The sequence below is a fragment of a genome, unplaced genomic scaffold, assembly GCF_019419815.1.
Source record: "Pyrus x bretschneideri cultivar Hongxiangsu unplaced genomic scaffold, Pyrus_bretschneideri_v1 Contig50, whole genome shotgun sequence".
NCBI lineage: Eukaryota > Viridiplantae > Streptophyta > Magnoliopsida > Rosales > Rosaceae > Pyrus > Pyrus x bretschneideri.
In genome coordinates, this window is record NW_025999788.1 from 617,663 (window position 1) to 641,451 (window position 23,789).

Here is a 23,789-nt window from a genome sequence, read left to right on the forward strand (position 1 = left end):
TATCCTCATTAGTGGTCTAAATAACTCACGAGTTCAAAGGTAAGAGAAACTACAAGATTTCTAGACATCTTAACTGTTGAGCGGTGATGTCATAACTTAATATGCTTAGCATAATTTGAATAAATCTTATATTTTGTGGATCAGGATCTCACATTATGCATCAAATACGCCGTATAAAATTTCTCCACCTACATGTACTTTATACACCCTATAAAGAAAAGGGTTGTTCCAATCCATTGCCATGACCTATATCCCTAAGAATCGATACCCAATCTCAATTTTTATTCCACACTTTTATTTCAAGTAGTATTTATAAATAACTAATGAGAATTGCTATTACAAAATGAGATTTTTAGAGTGTCAATCTAATTAAACTTTCTATAATTAAAAAGAAAAATATACTTATAATGAGTGTAGAATGAGATTTTTAGAGTGCTAATAACAATTCTCTAATTAATTCATGTAACTTATTTGATTTGATTTCATCTCATTCTCATTCTTATTACTTATACTTCATATTTAGAGTTCGACTTGCAAAATTTGAGATTCAATATTTAAAAAAACCGATACAATATCATAACTAATTGACCTAACTCATTGCATGTTAAATTTGATATCCCATTTTAAGTAAGGAACTAAAAGTTTGAGTACAAATGCTTTAGGCTGTGGAAATGCTCATTTCCCGACCCAAACCATGCATAACGTGTCACTAACTCAAACAAGCATATGACTGGCATTCACAATATCAGTCGAACCAACTGCCACCCAACTTCCAAAGCAATGAAAAAACCCAACTTTCTTTATCCTAACTAATAAACAAACCGACATCCAACGGTCTTATCTCTCATGGCGTTTGCTCCGCCAAACCTCAGTTCAATCCCTCACTCTCTCTCCTCCAAGCCATTTCCCCCCCAATTTTCCTCTCTTTCCCTCCAAACACCGCCGCGCGCACGGCCACCCGCCACCTCTCTTCGCGCCTCGAGGCGCCAAACCGTCCCCAGATCAGCTCTTCGAGAGTGGAAAGAGTACGAGGATGCGGTGAAGCGCAAGGACCTTGCCCGGGCTCTCAATTTCTTGCAATCAATCGAAACCCAGAAAAACCCAATTGAGCTTGCTAATGGGTCCTTGCCGGTTGAGTCGACCCGGCCTCGACTCGGCGATCTGGGGTTGGTTGGGTTGGAGAGGGATTGGGACGTCCTGGACACGTGCCTCAATGCTGACAATATGAAGCTTGTGGGCAAAGCTTATGGCTTTCTCAAGGACAGAGGATTCTTGCCCAATTTTGGGAAATTCAGGAATGTTGGTAATGTAAATTTAGCTACTTCCGAGAAAAAATTTATTGGGTATTTGTGGAATTTGCTTACCATTTGATCCTAATTGTTCAAAAAACCCAATTTGCTTATCGTTAGTGAAAAGTTGTGCACCCATCTGCCTCTAGGCTATTGTGACGGCATCCGAAACCAATAATACTATCATGTGAGAAATTTAATCATGGCATTGCGTTATTGGTTTGGATATCGCCATAGTGGTGTTACTGGCATACCGAGTCTAGGTAAGGGAAGCATTTGAACTTTTAGATCATTGCTGTATCTCATGTTGTTTTCTCTATGTTTTTCTTCTTTCCTCCCTGTAGTTTTGGAGGGAACACGCAATGTTACACCAACAGTGTTGAAGACTTCAACCGGTTTAGAAGGTGCTTATTCTGATTCCTTTCACAATGGACTTTGATGTAGATTAGTAATTGTTAGAGATTCACACCTTTCCCCTATCTTATCGGCGATCTTATACTGAAATGTTCTGCATTGGACTCTTTTATGTTGCAAAATGTATGTTCTTATTATGATATATGGTCTTTAAGAGCCTAGTTCTGATTTAAGCCATTTCTACGTTACTTTATCCAGCATCAAAATTTGCTCCAAAAAAGTGGGGTCTTTCCGAAAGTTCTGGCCCCATTTTGGTTGCCTTTCTTGGGGGACTATCTTTTCTTCTTTCTCAAGGCATCGATCTCAGGCCTAACCTTACAGCAGTATTGGGGCTAGCATTTGCGGATTCTATCTTCCTTGGTGGTACCTGTTTAGCTCAACTCTCAAGTTATTGGCCTCCAAATAGACGCCGTATCCTCATTCATGAAGCAGGGCATCTGTTAATAGGTAAACACACTTTTTCCTGGTCCATATTTTAGTATTGGATGTTACAAAATTGAATGATGCTGTGGATTTGACCAAGGGCATGTACCATTTCTTAAATCTTCAACCACCTTTACTAAAGTGACATCCTTGCAAGAGTGTAAACCCTGTGCAGTTAACTGGTTCCCGTATTAAATTGCAGCTTATCTGATGGGTTGCCCAATTCGTGGGGTGATATTGGACCCAATTGTTGCAATGCAAATGGGCATTCAAGGGCAGGTAATTTCTTTCCTCTGTTGGCTTTATACGAGATCTGGTTTGGTTTTGTTTGCTGTGCTTTCAACAGTGAAATCTTGCCATCATTACGTGTTTCTAAACCTATATGAAGTTACTACTAAACGGATTTAGGATATGAATGTGATTCCTGCATATTTTTTACTATACTGGATTGACGGTAGGTCATATGTGACGTCTTTTCAGAGCAATCATATATCTATTGCAAATTTTTATCTTGTCATCGAATACTTAAGTGTAACATTTTATTAATGTGCCTTGCATTTGAGTAGAATTACTGAATGAGCATAGGTGCCACCCAGGTTTATGTATGCGCATAATCTTATGAAACTCAGAGGACAGTAGATTTCATTGTGCTAGCTTGGTTTTCTTACAAAGTCAGTCTCTTATACATTTTTTTGGGCTGCAATGTATAGAGTTTTGACCTTGTTTAAGGACATAATGATCACTACATTTTTCATTATTAATATGTAGTGATGATAGCATATGACTTGTCGTCCTTCATTGCAATGTAGTGCTGTTAGGATGAAAAGTTAAGATCATACCGACTACTATTTTACAGGCTGGAACTCAATTTTGGGATGAGAAAATGGCCAATGACCTTGCTGAAGGACGACTTGATGGCACTGCTTTTGACAGGTGGGTATGAAATGAAATTGCAAGTAGGTGTCTTGAATAAGCTCATTTGGTTTCCAAAACTTGAACGAAAACAAAAAAAATTCTTTAGGGTGACGTTGCTACTTTCCTTGAATAAATATGTTGGAAGTGAACTGTAGATTATTTTTCCTTAAGCTTATGTAAAATGTCCAAGGTTTCCTTAGTTTGCCTCTGCATTTTAGATCTTTTGATTATGTATTGTGGACTTAAGAGTAATAACACAGGCCAAGCGTTTGCTAATTTCTTCACATTATGTGTTCAGGTACTGCATGGTGCTTTTCGCAGGCATTGCTGCTGAAGCTCTTATTTATGGTGAGGCAGAGGGTGGAGAAAATGATGAAAATCTATTTAGGGGCATCTGTGTTCTTCTAGAACCCCCACTGTCTGTTCCCGAGGTACTCTCTATAACTGAAAATTTGTAGTTCTGTGATTTCCGTTAACTTAAAGTACTAAGATTTTCACACCTTTTTTTCGTTGTTATCTTGAGAAGATGTCAAATCAAGCAAGGTGGTCCCTTTTACAAGCTTACAATATGCTCAAATGGCATAAAAATGCACACCGAGCTGCAGTTAAAGCTTTAGAAAGCCGAAGTGGTCTTAGTGTTGTAATTAGGAGTATTGAGGAAGCAATGACAACAAATACGTGAGCGGAAGTAACTTCACGAAAAATGGCTTCTTCCCACATTGGTGACGAGGTAAATTCTGGCCACGTTCTATTTGGTTTGTTTCAATTGTGTGCTATTCATTCCTAGATTAAACTTATTTTCTGTGTTTTCTATTTGACAGGGCGGAGCACAAGAGATTGAAAGTATGATTGGTGTAAGAAAGGCCTCCGAAATGCAGTCATTTTAGGTGACACTATGCTATTCCTCACAAACAATTCGGATCTATGGTGGACACAAAGAATTGTCTTCCAACAAGTAGGTGGATATTCCGAGAAGGAAGATGCCGAGATAAATGAAAATTGCATAGAGAGAAATGATCGAATTGACTTGCTGACTTGTTGCTGTGTTACTCCATACCGAAGTTTAAACAATAAGAAAATAGTTTACATGTTGAAGAACAGAGGCGAGAACGAAATCAGATCTCGAATTCAATAAGGTGAATCAAGAACCAGAAGTTCAAGTGGTAGCTTGGCAAATTTGTAGGTACTACACTTTTCTAACACGAAATGTCCGGTTGCATTTTCTCCCACTTCCTTTCTTATTGAGATAACCTGGATAATCCGCTCGCGTGAAAGGTGCTTCCTCAACCAGATATAACCCTACCTCTTCTGCTAACTTCACTATGTTCCATCTGCTGAAAGGATTACCGGTCTTGTGTGTCACATGAACTTCTCCTCTTCCTGTCAGCATTTCAGACGCAGCTGTGAAGAACCGCTTGACCAGATCTTGATGCAACCTGGAAAATGCATCGTTCTAACGCATGACTTTACATTTGATTCATGTAGAATTGCTCTGTATTAAAACTTACTCAATTTGAAACCTCTGGTGTTCCCTTCCGAAGAAGCCCGCGTGAGGGAAATTAAAGACGATTTGATCAAATAGTTTATCGGCTAGCAGAGGGTGTTGGATCATGGTATCCACATCCACTTTATGCAATACTACACATCCCTTTGCCTTTAAATTCTTCAATGTCCTCACTGCATCTGGGTACTTCTCCACAAGTGATTCTACAAGTAGCATGGAAGGGATTTTAGTCAAGAAATTGGTATAAACATACACATATACATACAAATATCAATATATAAGTTAAAAGGACATTGTTTCTTTTTTGGTGCCTACCCAAGAATGCATGTTTACGATTGAAACCGTCTGTATTTTATATAAAATGTTTGATCATCTAAAATGTGGAAAACACCATGGTTCGTTAAGATAAAGTTGAAATGAAAATGAAGAAAATCGAACAACTAAAAAAGCGTCAATTTGATCGATATTCGGCAGTGGCAGGGATAATCCTTTAAAGAGAATCTAAAAAGTAAATGGTTCTGATCGTTGAATCACTCCGAAAACAAAATGTTCTTAATTTAAGAAGGTTGATGATATCAATAATATGAATTCTCGGTGCAGTGTAGCAAAAACGAAACAGATTATCACCCGTAATACCTTTGGAGTCGAGAGAAGTGGCGACAACGTTGTTTGCAGAGCCAAATGCAGTGGCTAAGGAAGCAGCAAAAGAAAAGTTGCCCTCACCTACTAACAGTATCTTCTGAGAGCTGCTGTAGTGCATAATCCATTTCTCCTCTTCCATTTGATGGAAGCCCTGCGCTGCACCACCGTGTTTGTTGAATCTATTTATCGACGAAACTAGTTATTGCTTTTAAGGGGTCTTGCCGTTATTGCCATTTAATTTTTATAAGGGAAAGGAACATACTTCAGTTGACGGAAAGGAAATGTATATTGATACGTTCAATCTCGTCCCAACATAGCCCCATCCTTCTCTTTACGATGATTCCAAATCCAAGATAGGAATCAAAAGTTATTCCATAGTTAATTTACTTGAAATTTCTTCTTCTTTTTTCTTCTTCTTTTGTCTTTCTGGGAACAAAAGCTGTTTAGAAGTTTGATAATTCTCTCTTCCGAGTCTTGAAAGTTGCAACATTAGTTAATACAACAGGTATTAACCCCCGATGAATAATACTTAGGTACTTGCTTTTAAGGGGTCTTGCCGTTATTGCCATTTAATTTTTATGAGGGAAAGGAACATACTTTAGTTGACGGTAAGGAAATGTATATTGATACATTCAATCTCGTTCCAACGTAGCCTCCATCCGTCTCTTTATGATGATTCCAAATCCAAGATAGGAATCAAAAGTTATTCCATAATTAATGGACTTGAAATTTCTTCTTCTTTTGTCTTTTTGGGAACAAAAGCTATTTAGAAGTTTGATAATTTTCTCTTCCGAGTCTTGAAAGTTGCAACATTAATTAATACAACAGGTATTACCCACAATGAATAATACTTAGGTACTCGCTTTTTTATTTTGGTTCAATGATGTTTTAACACATATTTTATTTTTTATTTAAAAAAAAAAAAAGACGTGTTTTTTGGGTTCCAAAACAAATAAACATGTGACATCTTTTAATTGAGTCAAATTAAAAAGCGAGTTTATGAGGTACTCGGTATTGAGTACCTAAGTATTATCCTTGGCCGATTTACGTGGAAGTCTGAAGAAGTGCATGTGAGGACCTCTGAGGACCACCCAACTATCTGGGCAGGTGGTGAAAGAGAGAAGACCACAGTGGATGTTTAGATGCAGTGCAACAGAAGCTTAGAACCACCCCAAAAAAATAAATGTAATTTTAGACGAAAAGGAACATGAAGAAGACTACCATGACGCTTCTGTTCTTGGACCTTGGTTCCAATCAGGTTGTGTAACCTAACATTTTAAGTAATAAAGGAATAACGTACTACTCAACTAATTCTTTTTACACCATATATTTCTTTTGAAATCCACTATATATTCATACGCCTTCTGAAAAATATTTCATACAGTACTAAGAACTCGTAATCACTTGAATTTTCATCTACGATTACTAAAATACAAAACCAAAAATTATGATATTTTGGATGTTATATGTTAAATTATAAATCTAATTAAAATAATAACCCCAATTCTCAATACAAATATAGTTTTTTTAAGTGTAAATATGCACTTATTTATATGATAAATAATAAGTTTATTTAAATCCTCCTAATCTGCCTAGAACCCTACCCTAAGCCCCATCTAGATGCATAGGCGTTAACCCCAACTTGCCGTCCGACAAACATCTAGCATAATTTAATTAGGACACCTTATGCTAGAATCCTGAATGTGTGACTACTTATAAGTTCAAAAATCGGCTAATACCTCTTATACAAAGAGTTAGAAGAAAAAGGGTCGCATGAATTGGGTCTAAGACTGTTTTGAACTTGAGGTGATTATTTTGGGATGGGGATTCTCTCTGCATGTGTTTTTTTTAGTGCAAGATGATACATGTCTTTATAATATATATGCACCGTCCAAAACTATCCAAGGGTTGATTTTTCGTTAAAGTAAACAGTACCGTGAGCTTTTCGTTAAAACTCCCTTCTAACAATACCACGTACTTAATAAACAGAACAGCCTTGGTGCTCGGCCGGTCGGCCCCCATATCCACACATCCTTCCTCCTCCCTTATCACCTGCCTCTCTCCTCCGCCCTCAAGATAAGACTGCCATTGCCAGAGTCTCGTTGGGATGCCAAACATTGTCATTTTGGCAATCTGTTTGCTCTTTGATCTGAACTTAACTTGGGGATAACTGGAAAGTTGATACGGTGGCTGAGGAAGGAAGGAAGACGGAGTGGGTACTGGTATTGGCAACGGTGGCTGAAGCTCTAATTTACGGTGAGGCAGAGGGTGGAGAAAATGATGAAAATCTATTTAGGGGCATCTGTGTTCTTCTAGAACCCCCCTTTGTCTGTTCCCGAGGTACTCTATAACTGAAAATTTGTAGTTCTGTGATTTCCGTTCACTTAAAGTACTAAGATTTTCACACCTTTTATGTTGTTATCTTGAGAAGCTATCAAATCAAGCAAGGTGGTCCCTTCTACAAGCTTACAATATGCTCAAATGGCATAAAAATGCACACCGAGCTGCAGTTAAAGCTTTAGAAAGCCGAAGTGGTCTTAGCGTTGTAATTAGGACTATTGAGGAAGCAATGTCAACAAATAAGTGAGCAGCGGTAACTTCACGAAAAATGGCTTCTTCCCACATTGGTGATGAGCTAAATTCTGGTCACGTCCTATTTGGTTTGTTTCAATTGCGTGCTATTCATTCCTAGATTAACTTATTTTCTGCGTTTTCTATTTGACAGGGCGGAGCACAAGAGATTGAACATGTAATTGGTGTAAGAAAGGCCTCCGAAATGCAGTCATTTTAGGTGACACTAGGCTATTCCTCGCGAACAATTCGGATCTACGGTGGACACAAACAATTGTCTTTCAACAAGTAGGTGGGTATTCCGACAAGAAAGATGCCGAGATTAATGAAAATTTCATAGAGACAAATGATCGAATTGACTTGCTGACTTGTTGCTGTGTTACTCCATGCCCAAGTTTAAACAATAAGAAAATAGTTTACATGTTGAAGAACAGAGGCGAGAACGAAATCAGATCAAGAATTCAATAAGGTGACTCAAGAACCAGAAGTTGAAGTGGTAGCTTGGCAAATTTGTAGGTACTACACTGTCCAACACGAAATGTCCGGTTGCATTTTCTCCCACTTCCCTTCTTATTGAGATAACCTGGATAATCCGCTCGCGTGAAAGGTGCCTCCTCAACCAGATATAACCCTACCTCTTCTGCTAACTTCACTATGTTCCAGTTGCTGAAAGGATTACTGGTCTTGTGTGTCACATGAACTTCTCCTCTTCCCGTCAGCATTTCAGACACAGTGGCGAAGAACCGCTTGACCAGATCTTGATGCAACCTGAAAAATGCATCGCTCGAATGCATCACTATACATTTGATTCATGTAGAATTTCTCTGTATTAGAACTTACTCAATTTGAAACCTCTGGCTTTCCATGCCGATGAAGCCCGCGTGAGGGAAATTAAAGACGATTCGATCAAATAGTTTATCAGCTAGCAGAGGGTGTTGGCTCATGGTATCCACATCCACTTCATGCAGTACTACACATCCCTTTCCCTTTAACTTCTTCCATTTCCTCACTGCATTTGGGTACTTCTCCATAAATGACTCTACAAGTAGCATGGAAGGGATTTTAGTCAAGAAATTGGTATAAACATACATATATATACACACACACACACACACACACACACACACACATACAAATATCAATATATAAGTTAAGGACAACGTTTCTTTTTTGGTGCCTACCCTAGAATGCATGTTGACGATTGAAACAGTTTATATTTTAAATAAAATGTTTGATCATCTAAACTGTGGAAAACACCATGGTTGGTTAAGATAAAGTTGAAATGAAAATGAAGACAATCGAACAACTCAACAATTCTCAATTTGACTGATATTTGGCACGGATAATCCTTGAAAGAGAATCTAAAAACTAAATGGTTTTGATCGTTAAATCACACCCTATAAATTTGAAATGAAAATGAAGACAATCGAACAACTCAACAATTCTCAATTTGATTGATATTTGGCACAGATAATCCTTGAAAGATAATCTAAAAACTAAATGGTTTTTATCGTTAAATCACACCCTATAAAATTGAAATGAAAATGAAGACAATCGAACAACTCAACAATTCTCAATTTGATTGATATTTGGCATGGATAATCCTTGAAAGAGAATCTAAAAAACTAAATGGTTTTGATCGTTAAATCACACCCTGAAACGGATAAAGTTGAAATGTAAATGAAGGCAATCGAACAACTCAACAATTCTCAATTTGATTGATATTTAGCACGGATAATCCTTCAAAAAGAATCTAAAAACTAAATGATTTTAATCGTTAAACCACACTCTGAAACGGTTTTTGATTGCTGAACCACATTATGAAAATAAAATGTTCTTAATTTAAGAAAGTGAATGTGATATCCTTAACGTGAATTCTCGCTGCAGTGTAGCAAAGACGAAGTAGATTATCACCCGTAATACCTCTGGAGTCGAGAGAAGTGGCGACAGTGTTGTTTGCAGAGCCAAATGCAGTGGCTAAGCAAGCAGCAAAAGAGAAGTTGCCCTCACCTACTAACAGTATCTTCTGAGAGCTGCTGTAGTGCATAATCTTCTTCTCCTCTTCCATTTGAGTCTCTGTAATTTACTTGAAATTTCTTCTTCTTTTGTCTTTTGGGAAACAAAAGCTGTAAAGAACTTTGATACTTTTCTCCTCCGAGTCTTGAAAGTTGCAACATTAATGAATACAGCACGTGTTAGCGGATGAATAATACTTAGGTACTCGTTTTTTTATTTTGGTCCAATGATGTTTTGACACGTATTTTATTATTTAAAAAAATAAAAGATATTTTTTTTAGGTTTCAAAACAAAGAAACATGTGACATCTTTTAATTGAGTCAAATTAAAAAGTGAGTTTATGAGGTACTCAGTATTGAGTACCTAAGTATTATCCTTAGCCAATTTACATGGAAGTATGAAGAAGTGCATGTGAGGACCTCTGAGGATCACCCAACGGTCTGGGCAGGTGGTGAAAGAGAGAAGACCACAATGGATATTCAAATGCAGTGCAACAGAAGCCTAGAATCACAAAAAAAAAAAAAAAAAAAAAAAAAAAAAAAAAAAAAAAAATAATCTAATTTCAGACGAAAATGAACATGAAGAAGACTACCATGACTCTTTTGTTCTTGGTTTCAACGAAGAAGAAATACAAAATGACTTTTGACTCCATTTCTCACATGATCAACTCCTCATTTTTCTTTTTTAATTGTTGTCCAATCAGGTTGTGTAACCTAACATTTTAAATAATAAAGGAATAACGTACTACTCAACTAATACTTTTTACACCATATATTTCTTTTGAAATTCACTATATATTCATACGCTTTCTAAAAATAGTATTAAGAACTCATAATCACTCGAATTTTCATCTACCATCAAATTCTCTAAAATACAAAACCAAAAATTATGATATTTTGGATGGTATATGTTAAATTATAAACCTAATTAAAATAATAAACTTAAATTCTTAATACAAATATAGTTTTTTTAAGTGTAAATATGTACTTATTTATATGATAATTAATAAGTTTACTTAAATCTTCCTAATCTGCCTAGAACCTTGTCTATACCCTAGCTAGACGCATAGGTATTAATCCCAACTTGCCGTCCGACTAACATCTAGCATAATTTAATTAGGATGCCCTATGCTAGAATCCAATGTGTGGCTACTTATAAGTTCAAAAATGGGCTAATACCTCTTATACAAAGAGTTAGAAGAAAAAGGGTCGCATTGAATTGACTGTCCTTGATAATTATTAATTTCCAAAGTAGACCATGAAGACTGTTTTGTACTTGGGATGAAGATTATCCCTGTATGTTTTTTTTTAGTGCAACATTATACATGTCTTTATAATATATATGCACCGTCCAAAACTATCCAAGGGTTCTAACAATGCCACGTACTTAATAAACAGAACAGCCTTGGTGCTCGGCCGGTCGGCCCCCATATCCGCACATCCTTCCTCCTCCCTTATCACCTGCCTCTCTCCTCCGCCCTCAAGACAAGACTGCCATTGCCAAAGTCTCGTTGGGATGCCAACCATTGTCATTTTGGCAACCTGTTTGCTCTTTGATCTGAACTTAACTTGGGGATAACTGGAAAGTTGATACGGCGGCTGAGGAAGGAAGGAAGACGGCGTGGGTACTGGTATTGGCAACGGTGGCTGAAGCCCTTATTTATGGTGAGGCAGAGGGTGGAGAAAATGATGAAAATCTATTTAGGGGCATCTGTGTTCTTCTAGAACCCCCATTGTCTGTTCCCGAGGTACTCTCTAACTGAAAATTTGTAGTTCTGTGATTTCCGTTCACTTAAAGTACTAAGATTTTCACACCTTTTATGTTGTTATCTTGAGAAGCTATCAAATCAAGCTTACAATATGCTCAAATGGCATAAAAATGCACACCGAGCTGCAGTTAAAGCTTTAGAAAGCCGAAGTGGTCTTAGCGTTGTAATTAGGAGTATTGAGGAAGCAATGTCAACAAATACGTGAGCAGCGGTAACTTCACGAAAAATGGCTTCTTCCCACATTGGTGACGAGCTAAATTCTGGTCACGTCCTATTTGGTTTGTTTCAATTGCGTGCTATTCATTCCTAGATTAACTTATTTTCTGTGTTTTATATTTGACAGGGCGGAGCACAAGAGATTGAACATATAATTGGTGTAAGAAAGGCCTCCGAAATGCAGTCATTTTAGGTGACACTAGGCTATTCCTCGTGAACAATTCGGATCTACGGTGGACACAAAGAATTGTCTTTCAACAAGTAGGTGGGTATTCCGAGAAGAAAGATGCCGAGATGAAAATTTCATAGAGACAAATGATCGAATTGACTTGCTGACTTGTTGCTGAGTTAATCCATGCCCAAGTTTAAACAATAAGAAAATAGTTTACATGTTGAAGAACAGAGGCGAGAACGAAATCAGATCAAGAATTCAATAAGGTGAATCAAGAACCAGAAGTTGAAGTGGTAGCTTGGCAAATTTGTAGGTACTACACTGTCCAACACGAAATGTCCGGTTGCATTTTCTCCCACTTCCCTTCTTATTGAGATAACCTGGATAATCCGCACGCGTGAAAGGTGCCTCCTCAACCAGATATAACCCTACCTCTTCTGCTAACTTCACTATGTTCCAGTTGCTGAAAGGATTACTGGTCTTGTGTGTCACATGAATTTCTCCTCTTCCCGTCAGCATTTCAGACGCAGTGGCGAAGAACCGCTTGACCAGATCTTGATGCAACCTGAAAAATGCATCGCTCGAATGCATCACTATACATTTGATTCATGTAGAATTTCTCTGTATTAGAACTTACTCAATTTGAAACCTCTGGCTTTCCATGCCGATGAAGCCCGCGTGAGGGAAATTAAAGACGATTCGATCAAATAGTTTATCAGCTAGCAGAGGGTGTTGGCTCATGGTATCCACATCCACTTCATGCAGTACTACACATCCCTTTCCCTTTAACTTCTTCCATTTCCTCACTGCATTTGGGTACTTCTCCATAAATGACTCTACAAGTAGTATGTAAGGGATTTTAATCAAGAAATTGGTATAAACATACATATATATACATACAAATATCAATATATAAGTTAAGGACATCGTTTCTTTTTTGGTGCCTACCCTAGAATGCATGTTGACGATTGAAACAGTTTATATTTTAAATAAAATGTTTGATCATCTAAACTGTGGAAAACACCATGATTGGTTAAGATAAAGTTGAAACGAAAATGAAGACAATCGAACAACTCGACAATTCTCAATTTGATTGATATTTGGCACGGATAATCCTTGAAAGAGAATCTAAAAAACTAAATGGTTTTGATCGTTAAATCACACCCTATAAAATTGAAATGAAAATGAAGACAATCGAACAACTCAACAATTCTCAATTTGATTGATATTTGGCACGGACAATCCTTGAAAGAGAATCTAAAAAACTAAATGGTTTTGATCGTTAAATCACACCTTGAAACGGATAAAGTTGAGATGTAAATAAAGGCAATCGAACAACTCAACAATTCTCAATTTGATTGATATTTGGCACGGATAATCCTTCAAAAAGAATCTAAAAACTAAATGATTTTGATCGTTAAACCACACTCTGAAACGGTTTTTGATTGCTAAACCACATTATGAAAATAAAATGTTCTTAATTTAAGAAAGTGAATGATATCCTTAACGTGAATTCTCGCTGCAGTGTAGCAAAGACGAAGTAGATTATCACCCGTAATACCTTTGGAGTCGAGAGAAGTGGCGAAAATGTTGTTTGCAGAGCCAAATGCAGTGGCTAAGCAAGCAGCAAAAGAGAAGTTGCCCTCACCTACTAACAGTATCTTCTGAGAGCTGCTGTAGTGCATAATCTTCTTCTCCTCTTCCATTTGAGTCTCTGTAATTTACTTGAAATTTCTTCTTCTTTTGTCTTTTGGGAAACAAAAGCTGTTAAGAACTTCTGATACTTTTCTCTTCCGAGTCTTGAAAGTTGCAACATTAATTAATACAACACGTATTAGCGGATGAATAATACTTAGGTACTTGCTTTTTTATTTTGGTCCAATGATGTTTTAACACGTATTTTATTATTTTAAAAAATAAAAGATAATTTTTTTTAGGTTTCAAAACAAAGAAACATGTGACATCTTTTAATTGAGTCAAATTAAAAAGTAAGTTTATGAGGTACTCAGTATTGAGTACCTAAGTATTATCCTTAGCCGATTTACATGGAAGTATGAAGAAGTGCATGTGAGGACCTCTGAGGACCACCCAACGGTCTGGGCAGATGGTGAAAGAGAGAATACCACAATGGATGTTCAAATGCAGTGCAACAGAAGCTTAGAACCAAAAAATAAAAAATGTAATTTCAGACGAAAATGAACATGAAGAAGACTACCATGACTTTTTTGTTCTTGGACCTTGGTTTCAACGAAGAAGAAGAAAATAAAAAATGACTTTTTGACTCCATGTCTCACACTCACATGATCAACTCCTCATTTTTCTTTTTCAATTGTTATCCAATCAAGTTGTACAACCTAATATTTGAAGTAATAAAGGACTAACGTACTACTCAACTAATACTTTTTACACCATATATTTCTTTTGAAATTCAGTATATATTCATACGCTTTCTGAAAATTATTTCGTAAAATACTAAGAATTCATAATCACTTGAATTTTCATCTACCATCAAATTCACTAAAATACAAAACCAAAAATTATGGTATTTTGAATGGTATATGTTAAATTATAAACCTAATTAAAATAATAAACCCAAATTCTCAATACAAATTAATATAGTTTTTTAAGTGTAAATATGCACTTATTTATATGATAAATAATAAGTTTACTTAAATTCTCCTAGTCTGCGTAGAACCCTGCCTAGACCCCATTTAGAGACATAGGTGTTAACTCCAACTTGCCATCCGACTAACATCTAGCATAATTTAACTAGGACACCTTATGCTAGAATCCTGAATGTGTGGCTACTTATAAGTTCAAAAATGGGCCAATACCTCTTATACAAAGAGTCAGAAGAAAAAGGGTCGCATTGAATTGACTGTCCTTGATAATTATTAATTTCCAAAGTAGACCATGAAGACTGTTTTGTACATGGGATGAAGATTATCCCTGTATGTTTTTTTTTAGTGCAAGATTATACATGTTATATATGCACCGTCCAAAACTATCCAAGCGTTCTAACAATGCCACGTACTTAATAAACAGAACAGCCTTGGTGCTCGGCCGGTCGGCCCCCATATCCGCACATCCTTCCTCCTCCCTTATCACCTGCCTCTCTCCTCCGCCCTCAAGACAAGACTGCCATTGCCAAAGTCTCGTTGGGATGCCAACCATTGTCATTTTGGCAACCTGTTTGCTCTTTGATCTGAACTTAACTTGGGGATAACTGGAAAGTTGATACGGTGGCTGAGGGAGGAAGGAAGACGGCGTGGGTACTAGTATTGGCAACGGCGGAAGCCCTGCCACCGGGAAAAAGAAAGGACGGTGAACATAAAACTAATTCATTAAACACGTGGCGTTGCCATATCCCTTGGATCGTTTTAAACGCTTCATATTACAAGACTTGCATAGTCTCTGCTTTTACTAGACGGATCAAAAGAAAAAAAAAAAAGATTCAGACAAAATGAAAAGAAGCTGCTTTTTTTTTTCAAAATCGTGGTCCTTGGCAGCAGAAAGCAGAAGCATCTCAGACCATGCTTAAGTTTGAAGTCTTTGGTAGCGTTAAGTCTCTCCTAGGTTGTTAGAAAGCAATCAGGATCCCTATCATAAAGGGCCTAGATTAGACGTGTAATCAGTAATTAACATGTATATATTTCCTTTCTTTCTTGTATAGTAGTATTGCAGGATCAGCTGCTTGTTTATGGGGGAACTCTCTGTATAAAGTTAGTAGACTAATATCAGTACCATCATTCTGGCCAATTCTATTCCTCAATCATTTGATTAGATTTTACATAGGTTTCTTATCCAGACTGTCTATACATGGAGAAATTTTTCCATGTGCTTCGATTACAAACCGGTATATTACGTGTCATAATAATGACACAAGTAGAGAGATTTGAGATTTGAGATATGATATATTTTTTAGTATCTCTCTACTTATATTATCACATACGATGTACCAGCTTGTGTGTTAAATATATAAAAAAAATCTCTCATATATATGTTTCATCATAGATACATAACTACTTTTTGATATCTTGCTAATTATTATTAAGGCAATTCTATTTATGCACAGAAAGCTAACAAATTGCTGGCAAAGTCTTTAATACAGATGAATGTCATATACAATGGTAGGGTTTACTTCTATTGAATAGTGTGTTAATTTTGTGTGTATAAATAACAATGTTGTTAATTATTTTTCAAGAGTGGTGCTAAAAGCTTCATTAATTTAAGGCATCATATGGTATAGATAATTTGATTGGAATAAATAAGACACTATTTTAAAAGTACGTTCAAGAAAAAACGGAGAAATGGACCAACTTAAGGATAGGAGACGTTACTCTAGCTAGAACAAAATCTTCATTCATTCCAACTAATACTTTATACCAAACAAGGCTAAATGTTACTGATGTCATACAAGCTAACGTCAATTCTTTTTAAACTCGTTCCAGTGGAGGAAAATGTCTACTTGAAACCATGATACAATTGATATAAATAAAATCCAACATCATCTTCACTTGTTCAGTTTTTCAAATATTGAAGTAAACTTAATTGGGACAGTTTTGTTCTGGTAAATTCCGATGCATTATTTGCAGAGATTAATTGCTTGGGAAACTTGAAGGTGCTACACTTTCGCACAGGAAATTCCATATAGCTTTTGACCCCACTTCCTCTCTTATTTAAATAACCTGGATAATCACATCGTAAGAGCTCTGCTTCCTCAACCAAATGCAGCCCAAATTCTTCTGCCAACTCTGCAACTAATCTTCCATTCATTGAAAGGATGTGCAGTCTTGTGTCACATGAATCCCTCCATAGGTGGTCAGCATTTTATATGCACTCTTGAAGTAATTTCTAACCAAATTCTGATAATGCCTGAAAGTGCATTGCATGCAGTATTATTAATTTCACGTATAAATAACGAGGAAAATTAAACACGATGCGATCAAATAATTTCTGAATCAAGAGAGGGTGTTGGCTCATGGTGTGGACGTCCACTTCAAGGAATCCGTCCTCTTAACTCCTTCACGTACCCTTTGCACTTAAACACTTGCAATTTGTCCACTTCATGCAGTACAAAGCAATCCCGGTCTGTTCTCAAAGAGTAATATTGCTAGGTAGACTAAGTTTGTAGACTAAATTTACAAACTAAATTATGTGTCGCCAATAAAAAAATAAGCACGTTAATAAATATTTAATAATAATCCAACCATCAACTTTTATGTTATTTAGTTTACAAAATTTAATCTACAAATTTAATCTCTCTAGCATTACTCGTCTTCAAAACTCCTCCACTTTGCACTTAAATACTTGAAATCTAGAGATAGAGTTGCTAGGATGGGGACAACTGTTAGGCTCCCCATTTGATTAAAATAATTACTATTTATAACTCCAAGTTTGTAGCTTTAGGTCATCTCCAACCGAAGGAGGGCCAGAGTGCTCTCTTTGGCTCTATAGTCCTCCAAGAAATTAATATTTTAATGAACAGTGCATCGCTATATTTCTTAACCGAGGGGCCAGAGGGTCATAGGGCCAAATATAATTTATTATTTAAATTTGAAAACTACAACAACTTAAATTTAAAAACTACAACTGAGGAGCCAAAGGGTCATAGGGCCAAACATAATTTATTGTTTAAGTTTCATGTTGTTAAATGTTTTTTTTTTATGTTGTTTAATGTTATTTAATGTTGTTTAATACTGGTTAATGTTGTTTCATGTTACTTAATGTTATTTAATGTTGTTTAATGGCTTAGGAAGTTATAGAAAAAAATATAGATTTTTTTTTAAATTTTGTAAAAAAAAAAAAAAAAAAACTGTATAAAAAAACAAAAAATTCAAATATAATGCCTAGCTGACGTCAGCATATTACCGTTGCATTCAAAATCCGGCCTGGCCCAAGGCTGGGTGGGTGGGTTAGGCTAGCCGGTTAGCCCTTTGGCCCTTTTTTGTCCCGTGGGGTCCACAAGCCTTTTGGCCTAGCCCTCGGTTGGAGACAGTTTTCGGCTATTTTCGGCCATCTGGACCCTTTGGTTGGAGATGGCCTTACATGCATGCATGCATGTTGGTAATTGTAGGGTTTCCTCAATGGAATTTGGAAGGGAAATCATTTTTACACATTTTTTCTTTTGCACATCCTTGTTCATTTAGCCCGTTGATTCGTTCAATTAAATGGCTTAAAAACAAACAAAATTGTGTAAAAGGAGAAAAATGGTGTGTAGAAATTACTTCCCGATTGAAAAGCTACTAATGCTTAACTCTTGTGAATCCGTGCACCTTCGAGCTGGATTAATAGTTGATGCATGCCGATGTTGAAGATAAAGGGATGCCTATAAATTGAAAAGAAAAGTAGATGAAATCAAACTTTGCTAGAATATGTTTTGTAAAAGAAACTGCTATTAACACTTTAAAAAAGTGATAATACAATAATAGTTTTACAACTTATAATGAATGAATGTGCCGACATTTTCAATGCGCCAATAACAGTTTTCTTCTTGAACTTTCTTTGGATATTTTTCGGTACTCATACGCTTAATGGACCCCATGCATTCATCACAAATATTTCACATCAGCAGGAGATGCACCATACACCATTTTAGTATTGGTGTTAGGCTGAAATCGAAATCCTTCTTGGATGGGTTTTACCTCATTAGATTAGTGGCCTCATATCTATCGCTTTTGCACAACATTAAGTCACCTAAACCACCACTTTTAAATGTTGATAATTGTTGAATGCCAGAATAAATTAGCTGCCGTCTTGTTTATTCATTTTTCCCAAAACTTTTCTGTTTGCAAGATTATCCTTTCACTGAAAAGAGTTACAATAGAGCCCCTAGGAAATTCAGTAGTAATACGTAGGAAATTCAATTGTTAGGAAAAAAAAAAAATTCCCTTACAATCAGTTAATGATAACATATGAAGCTGGAAGTACAAGGTTTTCCATATGGCTCCGGCCATACGAGACTGGGAACTTATTTTCCTTTATACATGTTCTAAACAAGCACAAGATTTAGGCTCATGCGACACAACTCGCTCAATGTACGTAGGACTGACAGATTTCATATGATGTGGCTTACAGTTACACGTGACGACCCCAAATTCCACAATATCTAGGCCATGGACCCGAAGAAGTAGTTCCAAGGTGGAAACCGGAAGTGGTAGAATGGTCCAACATCTTGGCAAATTTGTAGGTGCTACACATTCCAACCGGAAAAGTTTGGTCAAACATCCCAGCCCCTCTCTTATTTTCGTAGCCTGGATAATCCCATTTCGAGAATGGTTCTTTATGAACCAAAATCAATCCAGCCTGATAAGCTAAATCCACTATATTCCATTCACTGAAAGGATATGTTGTCTTGTGTGTCACATGAATTTCTCCTACTCTCGTCAGCATTTCCCTTGCATTCTCGAAGAATCCCCTAACCAAATCCTGATGATACCTGAAAAATGCATGAATTTAGTCTAGAATTTGAGTCCTCTGATACATTGTCGTGCTAGTGTTCTGCTTGGTATCGAAAGTATGTCATTCCAATCCTTCGTTTAGTAATCATTCTCATATAAATACTAAACACCGGCTTTGCCCAAAAACAAAAACCGTATGAGCACAAAACATACCATGACCGGATGACCCTTTAAACAAAATGCTGCATAAATGGGTGTGTTTGAACTTACCAAATCTGGTACATTTCGCGTTCACAGGAACGGGAACCCTTCAAGTAACCCGCATGAGGAAAATTATATATTATGCGATCCAAGCGCACGTTGATCAAGCAAGGGTGCTTGCTCATATAGTGGACATCCACCTCATGCAATACAGTGCATTCCCTGGACTCTAATTCCTCCACATTACTCATAGCTTTTGAATACTCCACCATTAACGACTCTACATTTAGCATGTAAATGATCAATCAGAAACCCTTTTGTTGAAACAAAATGGAACTAAAATCTGTGTGCCCCTCTATCTACTATTCCACCATTGATGAATTCTACCATTAGCATGCAAAGGATTTCAAGCAGGACTCAGAAACCCTCAGGTCGAAGTTTAAGCAAAAAAATAAAATCTTTGCTCCCCTCAATCTATTATTTCATCTGGGTAATTACCAAAATGTAAATTTTAGAATTAAATACAGATTTAATTTGCAACATCAACACTAAGTTGGTTTTTATTTTTTTACTAAAATTTCAAACTGGGTTTTCTTCAAAAATCAAAGACTTGGGTTGAAACTAGGAGTGAAAAATAAATTATTTGGATGTTGACACAAGTGAATGTTGTGGAATTACCTCTGGTGTCACGAGAAGTGGCAACCATGTTGTCAGCGAAGTCAAAGGCTCTGGCTAAGCAAACGGCAAAAGAGAAGTCGCCTTCTCCGACCAACAGTATATTCTGATAGTTGCTGTAATTCTTAATCCTTCTCTCAAAGCTAAACACTTCCATTTCACTGATTCAGTGATTCTCTTCTTCTTCTTCAACTTTCTCAGAACTGCTGTTTGGCCTTGCTATTATTTTCCTCTTGGGAAATTATACACCGGTTTAACTTTTGAACTTTTTTAGTACAATTTTTTAACTTTTTGAGTCGCTATATATATAGAAATATGATTAAGATCAACTTTAAAAAATGTGGGTTTCCTGTATAAGAAAATATGTTTTATTTATTTTTAATAATATCATTTGGAGTAAGAAGTTAAGGGTCAAGTTAAACTATATAATGGACTTGTCTTAATAAGTTGGTATTTAACTCGTGTAAGTGAAATTTAAAACATTTTTCACTTATAAGTGAAAATAAATACTTAATATTTGTAGTACTAAGTGACCAAAAAAAATATAAATTTAAACATGAATGATTGAGCACTGTTATGTTTTTTCATCCGCACTATAAAATTATAAATAGCAAATCAATGTGAAGTGGGTGGAAAAATAAAATAATGGACAAACGTAGTACCACTCTTATTGTTATGTTAATGTGTTTTGACAAGTTATTATTCGAATAAGAAGTGACTTCTGCACAACTCATTTCTTTTTTGTACGCCATGTTTATTATTGATATTTACACTGAATAAACCAAAAAATAATAAGAAAAACGAATAAATAAGAGTGGAAATGAAAAAAAAAGTTGAGTATGTGGAAATAAGATGAGGAAACACACTACTCTAACAAATTGAAAAAAATACACCCCCCTCCCCCGCCCCCAAAATTTAAGTCTCATTGCTAGAAGTTATGTGTTGATGGGCGATCTATAAAAAATGATAAAAGGGGCACATACTTCTCTGTAAATCTTCAAAAAGACTTGTGATATGTCTTGACCTTGAAAGGAGATGAGGTAGTCTCACCCCTACTTTCCTACCTTGTCTTTTTTATTCTTTTCCCTTTTTCGTCAACATTTTTCTTCGTGATCAAGAATATTCCCTTGTAGTGGGATATATGATATAATTCACGTTCATCATTTCCTTTTGTTTTCTCTTATGCCAATTTCTCTCCCAATCCTTTGTCCAACATTTTCTATTTTCTCTAATCTTCAATCTATAATAAATTTAAAAGACTTCGTTGTGAGATATATAATCATATAATTTTGGCCTTCTAAGTTAAATCATGACCTAAACAATTATCCAAAGGTTCTTCATGATTAGATGCAATGATTTTATGATGATGCGACTTCAATTTTTCGTTGTTGTTCACATTTAAGGATATTGTTGGTAGTATGAGCTTGGTTTTGTGTTATGCTTATATTTAATGATATGCGTGTTTTTACCATTTTAAGGTTATTATTTTTATCTTCAATGTCATTTATACATGAGCCTTGCCGCATACACTAAATTTTTATTGCAATTATTAATTAAATTTCAACACAAATGAAAGCATAAAGCTTCCATTAGGAAACATATGCTTTACACGTCACTTGAGGAAAAGTAACTTCCTTTTCTTGTCACGTTTAGTACAATAATTCTCTAGTACGTTGTGTCGCGTACGTGTCTTGTTGCAGAAGCCTGGGCTTCTAGCTTCCTGTGGAAGCAGCTTTCTGTCAAATAATTAGATGAAAACATACGTGTCATTCCGAATTCTCTCCTCTTATTCCGTCTCATTTTTATCTCATTTTCTCACATTTTTCTTTTTATCTTTTTATAAAAAAATTAATATAAAATATTGACATAATTTAATTGTAACTATTTAAATACGAGAGGAGAAAAAGAGAGAAATTAGGAGGGAAGAAAATCCTCCTTCGTGTTATTTTGCTGAGATTACTTCGGGAGTCCGCTAGTTCTCTCCTATGGTGAAGAAAGGCGAGAACAACGAACCTATCTTAAAACTAAAGTCATTTATTCCACGCAACTTGCATCAGGAGTACAATCAAGGATGTCAGAAAAAGAAAAAAAAAAGTTGGCCTCTTTTATTCCTTTGATGATTGTTGTTTTGGCCGTGGAAGATAAAATAGCTATTAAGTCAATGGCTCAGATAGTGGTAGTGAATGTCTTTATTTTCAATGAGTCAGACATACTCTTGTAAATCATTTCAAGTAAATCTAAGAAGCTGCTATTAAAATCTTCATAAGGTTTTTCATTTGTTCCACGGAATACTAAATTATGTAACAAGACATTTCACAACAGCCATAAGTCGAAGCAACACTTGTTTCCAATGATGTCTCTTTCTTTGTCAATTGTTTGATTTTTTGTCCATCTAATTTTCAGCTCAATTCAAGTTCTTGAATTAGTGATATGCTCTTTGCTTTTATAATGTTGGTCAAGCTTCTTATCAAAATGTGTCCAATCACTAATTCCATCTTTTGCTAACTCACTTTTTGGAACCATTGTTTTAAGCAATTACACCAAAGCAAAAAAATTTATCCAACTCTTTTGAGTACACGGGTCATTTCTCATCACAAGTTTCACCCGTTGATACTTTTTTATTGTAGTAATGTGTAAGAATTTTTCTAGAGAGGTTATTCTTCCATTTTGATGTGTATGACTTTATGTAGTTTATGACAAACGATAAGATAATTTAGATTAAGTTTATCTAGACTATGGAAATTTGTAAGTTCTTTATGACAAACGACAAAATAATTTAGATTAAGTTTATCTATACTATGGAAAAAAAAATTGAATATGAGATACAAGCGACTTGCAGAATTTAATTGAAAATTTATTTCCCAGTTATGGTTGAGATAATAACTATGCAAATATCATCATACCCGACGTTCTTCTTAATCATCATTTAAAAATTATTTATTAAAAATTTCAATCAAGCAAACGCATCCATACTATTAAATAAATGAGAAATGGAAGTTCCAATATTCTCTCAGTGGTGAGAGCTTTTCTCTCAAATTGATAGTTATTCTCACTTCCTACAAACCACAGAAAATCTAGTGGTGCCAATCCTAGCTTCGGCCGGGGCCGGTTGTCGTTTCCTTCTTGCTTTCTTTCTCTTTGTTTTCCTTGATTCCACTGCTTTTTATTTCAAATTTCTACTCCAATCTATCATATTCCTCTATCCTTGCGGGTATTACTTTTCCTGGGTTTTCCTTACCCCGATCTTCAGCCATGCATCCTTTTGAGATTGTGCGTAGAGTTCCAGTGTATCCACCAGCTCGTGTGTTTCCAACACCACCACTTTATCTTTGTTATCTGTCGGTTTCGGCAGTGTCGTTCGTGGGTTTCCACGAACTTCATACTGATAGCTGACTTCTCTCGCTTAGTTGCCGGCTATTTCTAGTTTATGGATGTGCTCAGGTAGCAAATCGGGTTTGGAAGTGGCGTTTGTTGAAGTGGTGCTTGGTGGCGGAGATGGAATCCGATGGATTGGTTGGTTCTGGAAGGGTGGAGAAAGCTGTGGAAGGTGTCGAAGCTTCTGCTTTGGGAGACGTGATGTTAA

The 23,789-nt window shown here is 36.1% G+C and overlaps 5 protein-coding genes and 1 long non-coding RNA gene across 8 annotated transcripts; 2 read left to right on the forward strand and 4 right to left on the reverse strand.

Annotated features, from left to right (window-relative positions):
- Positions 1-794: 794 nt before the first annotated feature.
- LOC125470596 lies at positions 795-11,775 on the forward strand. Of its 2 annotated transcripts, none has more exons than XM_048569890.1 (8): positions 795-1,303; positions 1,634-1,693; positions 1,902-2,150; positions 2,329-2,405; positions 2,983-3,059; positions 3,340-3,472; positions 3,568-3,670; positions 11,695-11,775. In XM_048569890.1, exons 1-8 carry the CDS (start codon positions 847-849, stop codon positions 11,745-11,747), a joined length of 1,209 nt encoding a protein of 402 aa, XP_048425847.1. In that variant the 5' UTR covers positions 795-846; the 3' UTR covers positions 11,748-11,775. The 2 variants fall into 2 exon arrangements, with proteins under 2 accessions (XP_048425847.1, XP_048425846.1); XM_048569889.1 differs by lacking the exon at positions 11,695-11,775 and adding an exon at positions 3,863-4,000 and having other exon boundaries at positions 3,568-3,771.
- On the reverse strand, positions 4,080-5,644 carry LOC125470598 (uncharacterized protein At4g26485-like). The gene is made up of 3 exons (XM_048569892.1): positions 5,182-5,644; positions 4,550-4,748; positions 4,080-4,477 (listed from the first exon to the last, which is right to left on the reverse strand). Exons 1-3 carry the CDS (start codon positions 5,324-5,326, stop codon positions 4,228-4,230), a joined length of 594 nt encoding a protein of 197 aa, XP_048425849.1. The 5' UTR covers positions 5,327-5,644; the 3' UTR covers positions 4,080-4,227.
- LOC125470600 lies at positions 7,195-8,053 on the forward strand. Its single transcript, XR_007252894.1, has 3 exons — positions 7,195-7,527; positions 7,619-7,814; positions 7,913-8,053. It is a non-coding gene; the product is annotated as an uncharacterized LOC125470600 (long non-coding RNA).
- LOC125470597 (uncharacterized protein At4g26485-like) lies at positions 8,114-9,919 on the reverse strand. The gene is made up of 3 exons (XM_048569891.1): positions 9,682-9,919; positions 8,599-8,797; positions 8,114-8,526 (listed from the first exon to the last, which is right to left on the reverse strand). The coding sequence occupies exons 1-3, from the start codon at positions 9,824-9,826 to the stop codon at positions 8,220-8,222; spliced, it is 651 nt and encodes a 216-aa protein (XP_048425848.1). The 5' UTR covers positions 9,827-9,919; the 3' UTR covers positions 8,114-8,219.
- Positions 11,776-12,086: 311 nt separating the features above from the next.
- On the reverse strand, positions 12,087-13,718 carry LOC125470601 (uncharacterized protein At4g26485-like). 2 transcript variants are annotated; one of them, XM_048569894.1, is made up of 3 exons: positions 13,579-13,711; positions 12,568-12,766; positions 12,087-12,495 (listed from the first exon to the last, which is right to left on the reverse strand). In XM_048569894.1, exons 1-3 carry the CDS (start codon positions 13,634-13,636, stop codon positions 12,189-12,191), a joined length of 564 nt encoding a protein of 187 aa, XP_048425851.1. In that variant the 5' UTR covers positions 13,637-13,711; the 3' UTR covers positions 12,087-12,188. The 2 variants fall into 2 exon arrangements, with proteins under 2 accessions (XP_048425851.1, XP_048425850.1); XM_048569893.1 differs by having other exon boundaries at positions 12,088-12,495; positions 13,492-13,718.
- Positions 13,719-18,819: 5,101 nt separating this feature from the next.
- Positions 18,820-20,491, reverse strand: LOC125470587 (uncharacterized protein At4g26485-like). The gene is made up of 3 exons (XM_048569878.1): positions 20,210-20,491; positions 19,601-19,811; positions 18,820-19,368 (listed from the first exon to the last, which is right to left on the reverse strand). Exons 1-3 carry the CDS (start codon positions 20,361-20,363, stop codon positions 19,008-19,010), a joined length of 726 nt encoding a protein of 241 aa, XP_048425835.1. The 5' UTR covers positions 20,364-20,491; the 3' UTR covers positions 18,820-19,007.
- Between the last annotated feature and the right edge of the window lie 3,298 nt (positions 20,492-23,789).

Coding starts and splice junctions, on each gene's coding strand:
- LOC125470601 (XM_048569893.1), bottom strand. CDS start 13,636: ATGGAAGAGGAGAAGAAGATTATGCACTACAGCAGCTCTCAGAAGATA. Junction 12,767..13,491: donor CACTTCTCTCGACTCCAAAG/GTATTACGGGTG, acceptor TACTACTTGTAG/AGTCATTTATGGAGAAGTAC. Junction 12,496..12,567: donor AGCCAGAGGTTTCAAATTGA/GTAAGTTCTAAT, acceptor TGCATTTTTCAG/GTTGCATCAAGATCTGGTCA.
- LOC125470596 (XM_048569890.1), top strand. CDS start 847: ATGGCGTTTGCTCCGCCAAACCTCAGTTCAATCCCTCACTCTCTCTCC. Junction 3,060..3,339: donor GATGGCACTGCTTTTGACAG/GTGGGTATGAAA, acceptor TTATGTGTTCAG/GTACTGCATGGTGCTTTTCG. Junction 3,473..3,567: donor CCCCACTGTCTGTTCCCGAG/GTACTCTCTATA, acceptor TATCTTGAGAAG/ATGTCAAATCAAGCAAGGTG.
- LOC125470597 (XM_048569891.1), bottom strand. CDS start 9,826: ATGGAAGAGGAGAAGAAGATTATGCACTACAGCAGCTCTCAGAAGATA. Junction 8,798..9,681: donor CACTTCTCTCGACTCCAGAG/GTATTACGGGTG, acceptor TGCTACTTGTAG/AGTCATTTATGGAGAAGTAC. Junction 8,527..8,598: donor AGCCAGAGGTTTCAAATTGA/GTAAGTTCTAAT, acceptor TGCATTTTTCAG/GTTGCATCAAGATCTGGTCA.
- LOC125470598 (XM_048569892.1), bottom strand. CDS start 5,326: ATGGAAGAGGAGAAATGGATTATGCACTACAGCAGCTCTCAGAAGATA. Junction 4,749..5,181: donor CACTTCTCTCGACTCCAAAG/GTATTACGGGTG, acceptor TGCTACTTGTAG/AATCACTTGTGGAGAAGTAC. Junction 4,478..4,549: donor CACCAGAGGTTTCAAATTGA/GTAAGTTTTAAT, acceptor TGCATTTTCCAG/GTTGCATCAAGATCTGGTCA.
- LOC125470587 (XM_048569878.1), bottom strand. CDS start 20,363: ATGGAAGTGTTTAGCTTTGAGAGAAGGATTAAGAATTACAGCAACTAT. Junction 19,812..20,209: donor CACTTCTCGTGACACCAGAG/GTAATTCCACAA, acceptor TGCTAAATGTAG/AGTCGTTAATGGTGGAGTAT. Junction 19,369..19,600: donor CGCGAAATGTACCAGATTTG/GTAAGTTCAAAC, acceptor TGCATTTTTCAG/GTATCATCAGGATTTGGTTA.